The following is a 14,680-nucleotide window of genomic DNA, read 5'->3' on the forward strand; positions in this document are numbered from 1 at the left end:
CCTTGTCTAGGACGTCTCCCCCATGGGATTAAACCGGTATAGGCCATGAGTGGTGTGAGACACCTGGTTGAAAATGTAATGACATGTAATAATGTGAGCACGTGTAAAATTCCCCATCTTAAAACTGCACCTGACTGAAATGTAGTGTTTTTAAAATGGATGCCAAGGCCCTGGGTTTTGCCACTGGACTGCCATAGGTCAGCGGACTAGATAATATTACCCAGCTACCCCTAGCTTTTGGAGGTAAGCCTGGCACCCAGGGTGCTCAACCCCTCCCCTTGAGCCAGTGTGAACCAGTTTTCCCCAACATTCCGGAAGGTGCTGGCTCTGTGAGGGAGGAGGGTATAAATAGGGAGAAGTGCCACCAGAGAGTCAGTCAGCGCTGGGACAAGGAAGAGAGGGGACCTGCTGTGAGGTGCTACCGCCACATGGGCCTGTGAGCTGGGCCCTGCACCCCTATAAACCCCCCTCTGTTGTCCCTATGGGCCCCTGACAAGGGAGGACCCTACCTAGGTCCCTGACGCTGTGGGACCTTGAACTACGCCAGCGCTGAGGGAAAGAGGTGCCTAGAAGAGGAGGAATGCTGTGGGTTGGAACCCCCCAGCAGGTGAGGAGTGTGCCCCTGGGGCTGGCTGTGGAACTGCTCGCCCCCCCTCCGTGAGGTGCGCCTGTCAGACGCTGTTTGGGGAGGTTGGTGCCCCCAGGAAGCTGTGGCCCCTTTGGAAGTGCTGCTGCTGCATTGCCCTTAAGCGCTGGACTGGGAGGAGCTGCGTGTCCTTAGAAGCCCTGGACTGCCTACCCAGCGCTGTGGGAAGAAAAGCGCTTTGTTCTGAGGGCCTTCTGTGCTCCCCCTAGGAAGCGCTATAATTTGGAAGCGCTAATCTGCCCCAGAACTGATGTGTGGGCGCAAGGAGCAGTGCGCTGTGAATAGCGCCGTGGTTTGAGGAGTAGAGCGCTGTGGAAAACGCTGTTTCCTGAGGAGACTGTGGCAGCCTGTGAATAGCGCCGTTTGAGGAGGCGCGCTTTTGACGCTATATAGAGAATTAATTAAAAGGGAGCCTACCCCTTATTGCCACCGGAAATCACCGCCGCGGCCCGGCGCTGTCATGGGGATTCCCCCCACTGCTGTGGGTATCGTTGCGGCGGACCCCGGTACCAGAAGAGGGCCGCCGAAGTGAAGGAAGGGCCGCGCTCGGCCCTGAGGCCGCCGACTCCTGCATCACGTGACGGGGGGGCAGGCTGCGTCATCGGCCCGCCCCCGCCGCGCAGGGATTGGCTGTCGGCCGAGAAGGCCAGGAGAAGCTGAATCGAAGCCCTGGGTCCCCGTGAGGTAGGAGGGGGACCCGGGTGAAGCGCTGGAGCGGGGCCCCCGTGGACGAGGGGGGAGCCCCGAGGATTAAGCGACCGGAGGGGGAGGCCACCCCGCCGGTCTGTGCCCCCACGTGAGGGGCCGGTGAGGTAGGCGGGGCCGGGGCACACTGTCGGTGCCAGCCCCGCCTCCCGACCTGAGGCGGCCGGAGCAGAGTGCCGGTGAGGAGGGACCTCGAGATACAGAGGCCCCGAGAGAGCCGCCCGACATCCGCAGGGCTCCCGTTGGGAGGCGAGCCCTGCAGCTGATCTTGGAGCCCCGGGTTCCCGAGAGGAAGAGGGGCCCAGGCAACGCCGAGAAAAGGGGGGGGGGGCTCGAGGCACATTGCCGGTGCCTGCCCCCTCCTCGGAAAGAACCCTGCTTTCTGTAGTGGAGAGGGAGCCCCGGTTGGGCAGCACAGGCCTGAGTGAGGTCTTGCGGGCCCGAGTGGCCTGCGCAGGATTGAGAAGCTGCTTGTCCCCACCTCCAAGGAGAAACCTGCCGAAACAGCCGGAGCAGCCGGTGAGTGGGGCCTATGTAGAGGGTGGAAAGGGCAACGGGTCACAGGGTCGGGGCCCGCCCCCTCCCATGACTGGTAAACTTAAGAGACTTCGTGATAGGGCACAAGGTTTAAGGGGCATCCATATCGGCCTGTATAGGTGGTCCCTGGAGAGGGCAGCCGCCTGGAGAGCGAACTGGCAGTGACGCCTATTGGTTGCTGTTTCCTGTGATGCCTAAGGTCCCAGACAGGTCAGGAAACCCCTGTACAGGTGTTCCTGCCCCTGGAGGTTAGGCTGGACATCCCATCTATATGTTTAGGCCCTGAGAAGGGTTTGCCCTATGTTGAGGTTCGTAGGCCTAAGGCTCTATGCCCCATGGGTTATTGTTCCCCTAAGGGAACCCGGAAAGAGTTGATGCCAATGCACTACCTAAAGTTTATGTTGCCGGTTGGGGGCTGAAAAGCCATGTTCCCAGGTTACCTTTGATGCCTAGGGTGTATACCTCAGATGTTATCGAATGCCAGGTGCCTTCCTACCTGTTGTTTTAGACCCGTAGGTGGAGGGTGGAGAAAACCTGGATGTTCCCTTTTACTGCAGGGGTACCCCTAAGCTGGCCTGACGAGTTATTCCAGGCCCCTGTTTATGCCCCTTGTTAATGAGCCTGCCGTACTGATTTCTTACAGGTGCTCCTGACTAGAATGTGCTGTAATGCTCTGTTGTTCTTCCCTTGCAGGGGTGGGGTTTGGCGTAATTACGCATGAGATGTATGTGCGCTAATGTGGGATTGTTGAAAATTATAGCCACCCCTTAAGGAAGAGAGCCTGAGTTGGCCCCAGGACTACTGATAACTTAATTACATTCTTCTTTATTTCAGCATGGACTACTTCCTATGTAAATAATTTCCCCCCTTTATTCACTTGGCTCTGGCGCCAATTGGCGTCCGGTTGTGACACTACTGTTTTGCATTCTTTTGCCTTGCAGGTTGGAAACACTACTAAACTACATATCTTTTTCCAACTCAAATTGGTGTCCTGCCTCTTTTGTGGTGTGCCTGGTGTGTTGACTGTGGGTACTGCGTGAATGCTTCACATGTCCTCGAAGTTTGGCCTGCCCGCTTGGTGCCATGCTACCCCCTTGGAGATTTGGGTAACCCCCGTTTCTTACAATTATTATTATATATGTGTATATATGTGTATATATATACGATTCAAAGTCCTGCTCCGTTCTTTACATGAGGAAAAGCATTCCTATAAACAACGAAAACCACAGGTACAGGCCACTCCACAGCGCTGAGTTTTGAAATTCAAAGGTGGTTTATTCCCTCGTAGTTGCCAGCATGACGCGTTTCGGCTACGACACGGTAGCCTTGATCACATGCCAGACAGAACCAATGACAGTGAATAAATAGGGCGCACAATTAACACACATAGGGGGCGTGTACAATCATAGACACTGAAAACACATATAGTTTACATCACATCCTGGTAAAAAACAGACCCCGTTTTTACAAAAGTTAAATACATGAATTCGTAAATAAATGTTAAATATGCTTAATATATACAACCTATCAATTAAAATCATTTTTAGAGGTTGAAAGTTTATGTAATCATAAAACTATTTATATGCTGCATAATTTTCGAATATACAGTAATGTCCTGCTTTTGGGATCAAGGGTCTACAGGATAAAAATACATATCTGATTGTCTAAGATACGTATGAGCAGTGTCTGCTGCCCTACGGTGTTGCTAAAGTGCTAGTGCTGAAATTATTAATCAATTTGTGCAAACACGCGTGCAAAGTGCAAAGTGCAGAATCAGCCTTGACTAGGAGACAGATCCCTGTCTCATATGTAACTCATTGTTATATATATATATATATATACGTGTATATATATGCGTGTGTGTGTATATATATATGCATATACATATATGTGTGTATATATATATGTGTGTGTATATATATTTGTGTGTGTATATATATATTTGTGTGTGTGTATATATATATATATATGTGTGTGTATATATATACATAAACACGTGTATATATATATATATATATACATACATATATACACATATATATGTAAACGCATACACACACACACACACACACATATATAAAACTGTGGTGAAGTGTGAGAAGCACAACACGGCGCCCCCCCTAGCAGAGGTACTAACCAGCTGGTGTGTGTCTGCGCGAAGGGGAGAGAGGAGGCGGCATTGCGCTGCCTGAAAAGGGCTCATTTGAAGGTAATGGCCGGAACATTATACCCAAGAACCCTGTGGTGGAATGCAGGAAGCGCCAAGCAATTGGGGGCACGAAAGTGAGTCTGTTGTCCCATACACTGGTATACGGGACCTCGTGGACTGCAGGTTCCATCAGGCAGTGCGCCTGGGAGGTGCAACGCTGTTACTACACTCACCTGGAGGAGGAGGAGCCAAGGGACTGCTGATATTGAAGTGGTCTCTGGAGCGCTTGGAATTTTTGTTTTCTTGTGGAACTGGCACTGATGACGGCCAATGTGGGCCAGAAACGCGTCTGCCATGGCGTTTCACAAACTTCAGGAAGCGACTGCATAATTGCCAAATAAATCCTTCATTTGAGCCCGGAGCATGTGTCTCGCTGATTTCTAAAGAGGTCAGCATTGGTTCTCCTTGTGTAGCCGGGTCTCTGCTGATACCGGCAAGGGGCACGCCCTCTCGTTCTGGAGCTCCGTGGATCAGCAAAAACTGTGGTGAAGTGTGAGAAGCACAACACGGCGCCCCCCCTAGCAGAGGTACTAACCAGCTGGTGTGTGTCTGCGCGAAGGGGAGAGAGGAGGCGGCATTGCGCTGCCTGAAAAGGGCTCATTTGAAGGTAATGGCCGGAACATTATACCCAGGAACCCTGTGGTGGAATGCAGGAAGCGTCAAGCAATTGGGGGCACGAAAGTGAGTCTGTTGTCCCATACACTGGTATACGGGACCTCGTGGACTGCAGGTTCCATCAGGCAGTGCGCCTGGGAGGTGCAACGCTGTTACTACACTCACCTGGAGGAGGAGGAGCCAAGGGACTGCTGATATTGAAGTGGTCTCTGGAGCGCTTGAAATTTTGTTTTCTTGTGGAACTGGCACTGATGACGGCCAATGTGGGCCAGAAACGCGTCTGCCATGGCGTTTCACAAACTTCAGGAAGCGACTGCATAATTGCCAAATAAATCCTTCATTTGAGCCCGGAGCATGTGTCTCGCTGATTTCTAAAGAGGTCAGCATTGGTTCTCTCTCTATATATATATATATATATATATATATATATATATATATATATATATATATATATATATATATATATATAATAAATCAGCAATTGACGTAGCGCGACACGTTAGGCATTTTATATTTGTGTTTGTAGACGGATAATAAATGACATGTTAACCCAAAAACACGTGACGACATATGTACCACGTCCACCAATGTATGTCTGTGCAACTGGAGCGGCCTTCCGTTTACAGAGAAATGGTGTCAGACACACAGATGTTTATATTCCAAGGAAACAGGTGGTACATCAAATCTACACAGAAAACGCGGTGTGTTTTATTTGGCTGACCAGCAACCTTCCCTGCCACATCCTGCTAAATTTACACTGTGTATAGATGCTCAGCATTAGAGAGTAGCTGGCAGCTGTGCAACGTGAAGGGTAATATATGCAGCATTTGAGGGGGGGTCTTTCTCCTGATGCTGCTGCTGACGCTGCTGCCAGCGCCATTCTGCTTGCCTCGTCTTGTGCATGGCGGAGACAGTGCCCGGCTCTGGTGCAGCCCATTCTGCTGCTAATCAGATCTCTCTATCCTCGCTCATTTCCTCTCCCTCGCCGGCCTGCCGGGTGAGAGGCAGCTGGCGGACGTCAGAGGGGCTCGTGCTGCTACTGCAGGGACCGTCCTTGAGCTCGGCGCCCGCGCCTCCCCGGGTGCACCCCTGGCTGCAGCTGATGCCAGAGCCCGGGCCGGGGCTGCTGCTCCTGCCGCCCCCGCGGGGCCTCCTCCCAGACAGAGCCGCGCCGCGGGCGAGGGCCGGACACCCGGAGCCATCACGGATTCAAGTGGGAGGCGGTTCTACCTGGACGCAATGTCCACCAAGGCGGAGCAGTGTGAGTGCGGGGAGAGGGTGAAGGGAAACGGGGTGAGGGGACGAGGAGTGCGGGGAAAGGGAAGCGGGAGACGCTGGGGAGGTGATGGAAAATGGAACACGGAAAGGGGGCTAGTGGATGCTGGCGGGCGAAAGGATGCAAGGGGTCAAGGAAGGGCGAGTGGAGTGCGTGTGTAGTGAATGTCGTGCCTGGCGGCAATGGGAGAGGAGCAAGGAGGACGGCAGGAGCCTGGGAAGAAATGGACAGGAGATGGGGGGCCAGATGGGGCTAGGAAGCCTCGAAGCATTAGAGGGTAAACATGATCTGACAGGAGCGGGGAGGGGGTGGTAGTGGGTGATGCAGGGATGAGAGATGGGGCCTTGGATGGAGGTAGATGGGCAGTAGAATTGAGAGAGGCACAACGTAGAAATGCTGGTTGTAAGAGAGAATGTAGAAGCTGGTAATAAGAAGGGCATGAGGTAATAGAAGGGCAGCTTGGGAAAAGGGTTGGACGCAGGGTGTGATGATAGCTGGAGGACAGAGGATGAGGCAGAGGTCAGGGACAGGGAATGCAGGTGCTAGGGAAAGAGTGAGGGTCGGGAGGGACATGGCAGAGACTGGAGATTGGTGTCGTTCAATCGCATGCTGCTGTAACTAAAGGGATACATAATTGGGTTGTGAGGAGAGGACGGGGCAGTGAGGGGAGCCGGTGAGATGTAGGAGGCAGCGGCGTTGCGCGGGGGTCGCAGGGATAGGGCAGGCAGCCAGGGGAGCAGAGAGCTCGGGGTAACGAAAGAAACAGCGGCGGGAGGAGGTTAAAGGAAACGAAGTAAGGGACATAGTGACAGGGAATGGTGTGAGGGGAGAAAACAGCACATGGGAAACAGGTAGGAAAGATGCACGACTGAGTTGCCGGGAATGGCAAAGTGAGTTTTGGGCACATTGATAGGTAAGCGCCGGGGACAAGGTAAAGAGAAAGATGCATGAAAATGAGTGACAGAGTTTGCATAGAAGAGGCGCCAGGAAAAGGGTACACGAGGCAGTCTGATGGTGAAGAGGCAGGCAGAGGTTTACAATGTTTCTGTCACAAAAGAGGGTTGGTAGGGGTGCAAGAGGTGAGCGCATGTGAGGGGGGCAGGCGCAGAGATGGAGTGAGGGGGTAGATGGAGCGGGAATGGGTAGACGGGAAGAGGCAGTTTAAGGCGAGGGGGGGGGGGTCACAGGATGACCAGTGTGTTACAGTAGGGACCACACGGGAACAGCGATGTGTGAGCGAGAGGCCAGGATGCCTGTCATGCGAGGCCTATACCTCAGGCGGTTACGGGGTCCATTTTGTGTTTACCCCACGCCTCAGTGCCGAGGGCGGCCCACGCCACGCCGTAACACTGGTGAACATCGTGGTATTCTGTATGAGCCAACCCCACGACCCAGAACAAGGGCTGATCCGTGGACTCGTCCCCTGCACTGGGACCAAAACAGAGAAGGGGCTTCTGGGAATAGAGCGACTCCCGCTTTCTCTCTGGACGTGGCTCCTGCTGGCTGTAATGAATGGTATATTCTGGGATGCTAGGAGGAGGGGTGGTTTTTGGGGCTTCTTGGATATGTGAGAAGGAAGCCTCCTGGGGTCAGGGGGGCTCGGTGGAAGGTCCTCGTGAGGAACCGGTGGATGGGGCTCCGCTGGGGGTCTAGGGAATGGCTGGGGATGGAGTCCCTTAGGAACCCGTGGGCTCCCTGGGGGAAGATACTCCTGGCTTGGATTAAGAAGCTTGTGGGTGCACCTGGGGCTTTTTAGAATGGACTCCCGAGCGCACCTAGTACTCCGTACCCAAGATTAGTTGGCGCACGTGGGCAGGGTGGGTGGCGCGCATGAGCACACCTGGGCTTGGTACAAGGGACTCCTGAGCACACCTGGTTTCGGTGGAGGGGCTCTTGAGGACACCTGAGCTCGATGGATGGGACTCCTTGTGGTACCCACGGTCTCGGTAGAAGGCACTCGCGTCACGAGCACACTTAGACTCGGCGGGCGGGTCTTCTGAGAGCACCTGAGCTAGATGGACAGGGTTCATGAGCTTGGTGGACACACACCCGGAATAGGTAAAACGGACTGCGGAGCACACGAGGGGTCTTTGGACGAGTTAAATGAGCGCATCTAGACTCTCTGGAAGGGGCTCCTGAGCGTACCTAGGGTCCCTTGATGGGACTCCTGAGCACACCTGGGCTCTCTCCAAGGGATTCCTGAGCGCACATAGGCTTCCTTGACGGACTCCCCAGCGCACTTAGGCTCTGTTGAGGGGTCTCCTGAGCGTTCCTGGTCTTAAGTGAAGGGACTCGAGCGCATCTGGGCTCGGCGTGCACCTAGTTGAATGGGACACTCACATGCCTTAAGATATCGCCACACTTGCAGTGCTGGGGGTGCAGATGCACCATTTTGAAGTTAAGAGAGACAGGGAGTGGGGAACGGATCTCCTTAGCCCCCTCTTCACGGGAACCCTGGAGCCTGCATCCGTTAATCAAAGGCCTGAATACCATGGACGGTGTGACAGCCACTCGCTCATTAAGCTCATTAACGATGGCCCCTTGAACCCCAGAGAAGGGTGGATTCATCTTATAGCGGTAGTTACGACTATATCCTTCCTCCTACAGTATCTGGTGCAGAATGTAGACCCCGGACCCCTCAGCAAAGCCTTTCATCTATCTCGCAGCTGTCCAAGGTGCTGACTGCGAATTTCGGAGGCTGGGACAGGCGGAGTTTCCGAGGGCCATACACTATCGATGGAACTGGCTGAAAATCCCGGGGACGCCCATCACTCCCACAACACCTCCTGCCCAACTAAACCCCTCTCACTGCCTCCTTTTCCCCGCCGCCATGTCCCCGCTTGTACTGAGGCCAATAGCGATGCCGGCCCCTTCTGCGCTATAGTAACGGAGGAGGGGATTCTTCGAGGTGCTAGGACCCCTTCCTCTTAAATGCTTTAGAAAGCCTGAAAGGCAGATGCAGACATCTCTAAGCAACCTTTAGGTCAAAAGTTGTAGTCAGAGTGGGGACAGCTGAGCCGTTCATGCTTCCGAAGTGAATAACATGGCTGCAATTAGGTAGACCATAACTCTAGATTTCCAGGGCTTGCCCTCCACGGCCCGATTGGCTGGGTGCGCAGTGCATGAACCCCACCACCCCCCTGCCCCCGGTCACCCAAGGTCTAAACATTTAGCGCGGCTCAGTCGTGCTTCCCTTGTTTGTATGTAGAGAGAAAGCTGGCAAGCGGCCACGTTCAAGTCGCCACTGAAGCTAGGCATGAGGGTGCCTCAGAGCTGGCCACCTGCATCCTTCGCCACACTAAACAGAACTCTTACGCCCCCGCCACTCACGACAAATACATGTACAAAGGATAGCTAAGCGGATTAATGCGCCTGGAGGCGTATTACACACATTGTACTGGACAAAAAACACAGTGAACATCTGTTTGCTTAATTCCCTGTTCAACAAGTAGCAAAAAAAGTGCAAATGGTATTTGCAACAGGGCAACCAAATGAAGGCACACATCCGCATCGTTATTTTTGCTGTAATTACATAAGAAACGGAGAAAAACATGTTTTCTCAGTTTTTTCAAATATGAAAGGTGCCAGTAGCTTGGAATAAAATCCGTTTCTGCCATTTTTGAACTACACAGACAGCAAAACTAGTCTGTTATTTTGATTTAAAGGGTTGTTCGCTAACTAGGGTGTGTTTGTTAAAATACCTTTAAAACGTGTAAAATGAGTAACAAATAGAAAAAAGTGTTACATATTTCTTGCAGTGGTGCTACAATAAAAGTTCTCAGTTTTTGCCATGGTTCAAAAATCTTTCGCTAATGTAGACTGGGACCTTTTTTTGTTTAATTCAGTACTAATATGAAGCAAACATGTGCAAATGGGATTGCACTGTTTCTAGCAGCAACCTGCAGCTCTCGGGTTCGAAACTCGTCTATGCCTTATCAGTCTGTCCTCTTCCTGTCGTACCCTGATTAAGTACTGTTCAGTTCAGCCATAACAGCTGCGGTTTACAGCGCTGGCACACCGCAAGATACCAAAGGTTACCACACAGAGCCACAATAGTTATTGCTAGCGGAGCAATAGCGCTGTCCAGCAAGCCTTAGTGGCGCTGTCCATGGTCCTGAGCGACGCTGTCCATGGGCCTGAGCGGCGCTGTCCATGGTCCTGAGCGGCGCTGTCCATGGTCCTGAGCGGCGCTGTCCATGGTCCTGAGCGGCGCTGTCCATGGTCCTGAGCGGGGCTGTCCATGGGCCTGAGCGGGGCTGCCCATGGGCCTGAGCGGGGCCGGCGCTGTCCATGGTCCTGAGCGGCGCTGTCCATGGTCCTGAGCGACGCTGTCCATGGTCCTGAGCGGCGCTGTCCATGGGCCTGAGCGGCGCTGTCCATGGGCCTGAGCGGCGCTGTCCATGGTCCTGAGCGGCGCTGTCCATGGTCCTGAGCGGGGCTGTCCATGGGCCTGAGCGGGGCTGTCCATGGGCCTGAGCGGGGCTGTCCATGGGCCTGAGCGGGGCCGGCGCTGTCCATGGTCCTGAGCGGCGCTGTCCATGGTCCTGAGCGGCGCTGTCCATGGTCCTGAGCGGCGCTGTCCATGGTCCTGAGTGGCGCTGTCCATGGTCCTGAGTGGCGCTGTCCATGGTCCTGAGTGGCGCTGTCCATGGCCCTGAGCGGGGCTGTCCATGGGACTGAGAGGGGCTGTCCATGGTCCTGAGCGGCGCTGTCCACGGTCCTGAGCGGCGCTGTCCACGGTCCTGAGTGGCGCTGTCCACGGTCCTGAGTGGCGCTGTCCATGGTCCTGAGTGGCGCTGTCCATGGTCCCGAGCGGCGCTGTCCATGGTCCCGAGCGGCGCTGTCCATGGTCCCGAGCGGCGCTGTCCATGGTCCTGAGCGGCGCTGTCCATGGCCCTGAGCGGCGCTGTCCATGGCCCTGAGCGCATAGTTTCTTATCCACTCCCACACACTCTTCCATGTGAGATTGCATTGCCTTGACATAGAAAGCGCACTTAAAAATCCATACTAGCTTGGGCAGTTGGGACACAGGCCTCGCCCACAGTGCTTTACGCGTGTCTCGGCGTGTTTTCTACAATTGCCGTGGGAAACGAAGTGGGTTGTGCTGAACATGGACATCAATTACTCTATAAAGGGCAAGTGGTAATTTCGTTGGGTACGAAGGGGCATATTATCACGTGTTTAGAGCTCTGCCCAGTTCCCGAGGCGCAGGTAATGTAGCTCTGTAGGTTAATATATAAAATGAAGAAATCTGCGTCCAACTTGGAGATTACAGGTTCGAATCCTGGGAAGAACAAATCCGCATTTCATCCGAAGACAATGCCACTTAGTAATATTAAGTTGGCTAACAACAATGCCTTTTTCGTACAACTTTTCAAAGCTACAAGCAAATGGCATTTTAGTGATAAACTATTGTTTAATGGACTAGCCGTGAAGAAACCCAGGACTCTGTGGACCTTGTGTATACTACAGTGTGTTGGCCATATCCTGCTCCATGCAGTCTGTACACCTTCACATGACCTTCCCCAGTCCAAGACTCTTGATAGGAAACATGTGGGGGATTGAGGCATACGACTAGTGCAAGAAAGTCAAGGGGCCTCATTTATGAGGCTGTGCGTCACTTTTACGCCGCCGGTGCGTCACTTTTTGTGACGTACCAGTGGCGTAAAAAATGCGCCTTGTTGCGCCGTATTTACAAAGTGACGCATCTAGGTAGATGCTTCACTTTGTAAACCCCTGCGCCACATTATACCTCCGCCAGGTATAATGTATGCAAGGGGGGCGTATTGACGCAAGAAAGGTCGTAGAAGTGACGCAGTGAAATCTATGAGATTTCAGTGACGCAGTGAAATCTATGAGATTTCATTGCGTCACTTCTAGGACGCTGTTGCGTCAAAATCTTGCGCCTGCCTCACAGCAGGCGTAAGACTCACGCAGGCCCTTTCACATGGGGCTTGCCCCATTTGAAAGGACGCATTGCTGGAGTTGCGTCACTTTTGTGACACACTCCAGCAATGCGCCACTTTTGCTCTTACAGATACGTCAGAAATACTGAAGTATCTGTAAGTTCTTGCGCAATGATGCGGCATATTGTAAATATGACGCATCATTGGGGTTGCAAGGAGGGCGCAATGAAAAGTGACGCATCTCTGTTTTCTCGCAGCGATGCGTCACTTTTCATAAATGAGGCCCCAAGGTATCTAAAATAAGACAAAAATAGCCTCCTTTAGAGATGAGCGGTAATTACCCGATGCCTAGCCCTTCTTGGTTCCTCTCCCTCATTTAGAGATGGGGGGCCCATGGTTTTCCTGGTGGAGGAGCATCTGCCGGCTTTGCTGTGGGGAAAATCCCTGCAGGGAACCAATGTTAATGGGATGGCATGTGAGGGGCCGCCCTATTCTGGGCGGCTCTTCCGCAACCTGTTTACTGGCATGTTTCCTGACCGGTGCTGTCATGTAATCAAGGTTACACCAACAGGACAAAGTTCGCCTACGTCCCTACACAGCTTGGAGAAGCCCCACACCATGCGTGAGGCATTGATTCTGTAATTATTGAAACGTAATCTCCACTTTGGGGCTGGAGGGGGCATCTTCATGCTACACGAGTGTGCTACGACGTCCACCATGACACATGGCATGATGGTTTGCCATCACTGTTTTTTTCCCCAGTGAAGCAACTCCAATCATGAAGCCATTTGATTGGCAGAAAGGCCAGGAGGAGCCACGTAACATTGACCCCCCCCCCCCCAAAGTCAAACGAGTTCACACCTCGTCCAATGGCTCACTCTGGTACAATGGTCAAGCTCAGTATACTTTAGAAAGTGTAGGTACATAATCGTGAAAAGCCTTTATCACTAAGGCTCACCCTCATTTGCCACTGTAAGTGCATTTTTTAGATTATATGCAACGTTTGCCTCATTTCATAAGTCTGCACAAACTTTTTCCTAAAAACATATTTTTATCTCAAACTGCTACAGCAGATTTTTTTTGACGGGGCAGCAGTTGACCTAAATATCACGATCAAAAATACTGACCAACAAGAATATCAAGACCAGAAAATCGACCAACACTACATCGACAAGTCGTGTATACGTGTGTGGTACCACAATATTATTGTCAATATATTATCTAGCATAAAAATAGTGTCCGAAATATCGTCTACAAAGATATAGCCCATTGTGGTTAATAATAGAAATTCTATACTCAATGGGATGATATTTTTGCAAATTGTATTTAGCACTCCATATTCGTCAGACAATACTTCCGTAGAATTCAATCTGACATTCAACCATATATAATAACTTTGTGCAGATGTATTCTCCATAACGCCACATGTACTTACCCTGACGATATAGCTCAGCAAGGTAAATAGATGTGCAGTGAAATATATATATATATATATATATATATATATGCAGCAGAGGCATCTATCAATACTAAGTGGTCGAAACGCGTCATGCCAATTGAAAGAAATAAAAATCTACTTCTACAAGAAGAAGGTTGCCTTGGGATATATATATATATATATATATATATATATATATATATATATATATATATATATATATATATATATATACATCTATCGCATTAAGATAAGTAGATGTGGAGTAAAGAATAGTACATCTAAACACTCAACTATATATGCTTACTTTTAGTATGTAGTGGCAGGCGTTATGCTACCATTGATATGATTGTTGGTTAATATTAGAAACTCAGTGTTATTTTACTTCATCATCAAGATTAGTGCAAACATGGTGCTCAGTTCAACTTCAGATTTGGCATGAAATTTGAGGTTACTAGGCTTCTGGCACTTTTTTTTTAAAGTTCCATATACATTTGTTCACATGTTTTTGAGAAATTCTTCAAAGGAAAATGAATAAGATTTTGGTTATCTGCAGATCCATATCTCCGAACCTGTTTTTGAATGTGAGCTAGTCATCTGATAGGCTAAAGCTCCTCAAAAGTTGAATCCCTCTGCTATGTGAGGTTTGAGGATATCAACAAGGATTCAGACACCCTGTTCTGAACATTAACATTTGTAGTGGATATTGACAAAGATTCAAAAATCCGCTCCAAGAATTTGTCTTGGGAAGATATGTTCAGTGCAAAGTTGCCATGCCCTGGCATACCGAGAGCATGCCTAGGGACATCGAGAGGGGTTTACCCGTCAACCCCAGTGCTAACATTGCAGAGTCCAAGGATGACCAACAGTATCCACAGACGTGCAGGCAGATTTAGAGGGTGCAGCGGTGCAGAGGGTTGTATGACATTACAACGCAGGCTTTTACCCCGCGTGCCATTGCGATGCTGTTTTTACAACGCAAGTCGTTACAACAACTTGCGCTGTAAGCGCTGGATAGTGGAATAGTTTAATTTTCTATTCCAACTCCAGCCTACGTTACAGTAGGGAACGTGTTGGAATAGAAAATTAAACTATTTATTTTCCTCCAGCGCAAGTCGTCGAAATGACTTGCGTTGTAAAAGCAGCGTCGTAATGGCAGCTCGTGGTAATGCCTGCCTTGTGATGGCTGCTCACCGGTGTAGAGCTATGTTAGTATTTTGGTTTGTCCTGAAACAAATACATTGAGTTGAAATTTGCTATTTTTGAGACTCTGGTGAATGAAGCCAAACCATGACTTATGCACCGGTCCCAGCTACATAAGAGGTATTTGGTACTGTGCGAGAGACAG

General features: G+C 51.0%; 1 protein-coding gene across 1 annotated transcript in view; it reads left to right on the top strand.

The window, feature by feature from the left end:
* The first annotated feature begins 5,635 nt into the window (after window positions 1-5,635).
* UNC79 (unc-79 subunit of NALCN channel complex) overlaps window positions 5,636-14,680 on the top strand; it is a 644,685-nt gene continuing 635,640 nt past the window's right edge. Inside the window, exon 1 of the mRNA XM_086937713.1 lies at window positions 5,636-5,973. Within this exon, the coding sequence (XP_086793839.1) occupies window positions 5,952-5,973 (22 nt within the window). The 5' untranslated portion in view covers window positions 5,636-5,951. The remainder of the gene's footprint in view (window positions 5,974-14,680) is intronic.

This window comes from Lissotriton vulgaris, chromosome 9, assembly GCF_964263255.1.
Source record: "Lissotriton vulgaris chromosome 9, aLisVul1.2, whole genome shotgun sequence".
NCBI classification, from domain to species: domain Eukaryota; kingdom Metazoa; phylum Chordata; class Amphibia; order Caudata; family Salamandridae; genus Lissotriton; species Lissotriton vulgaris.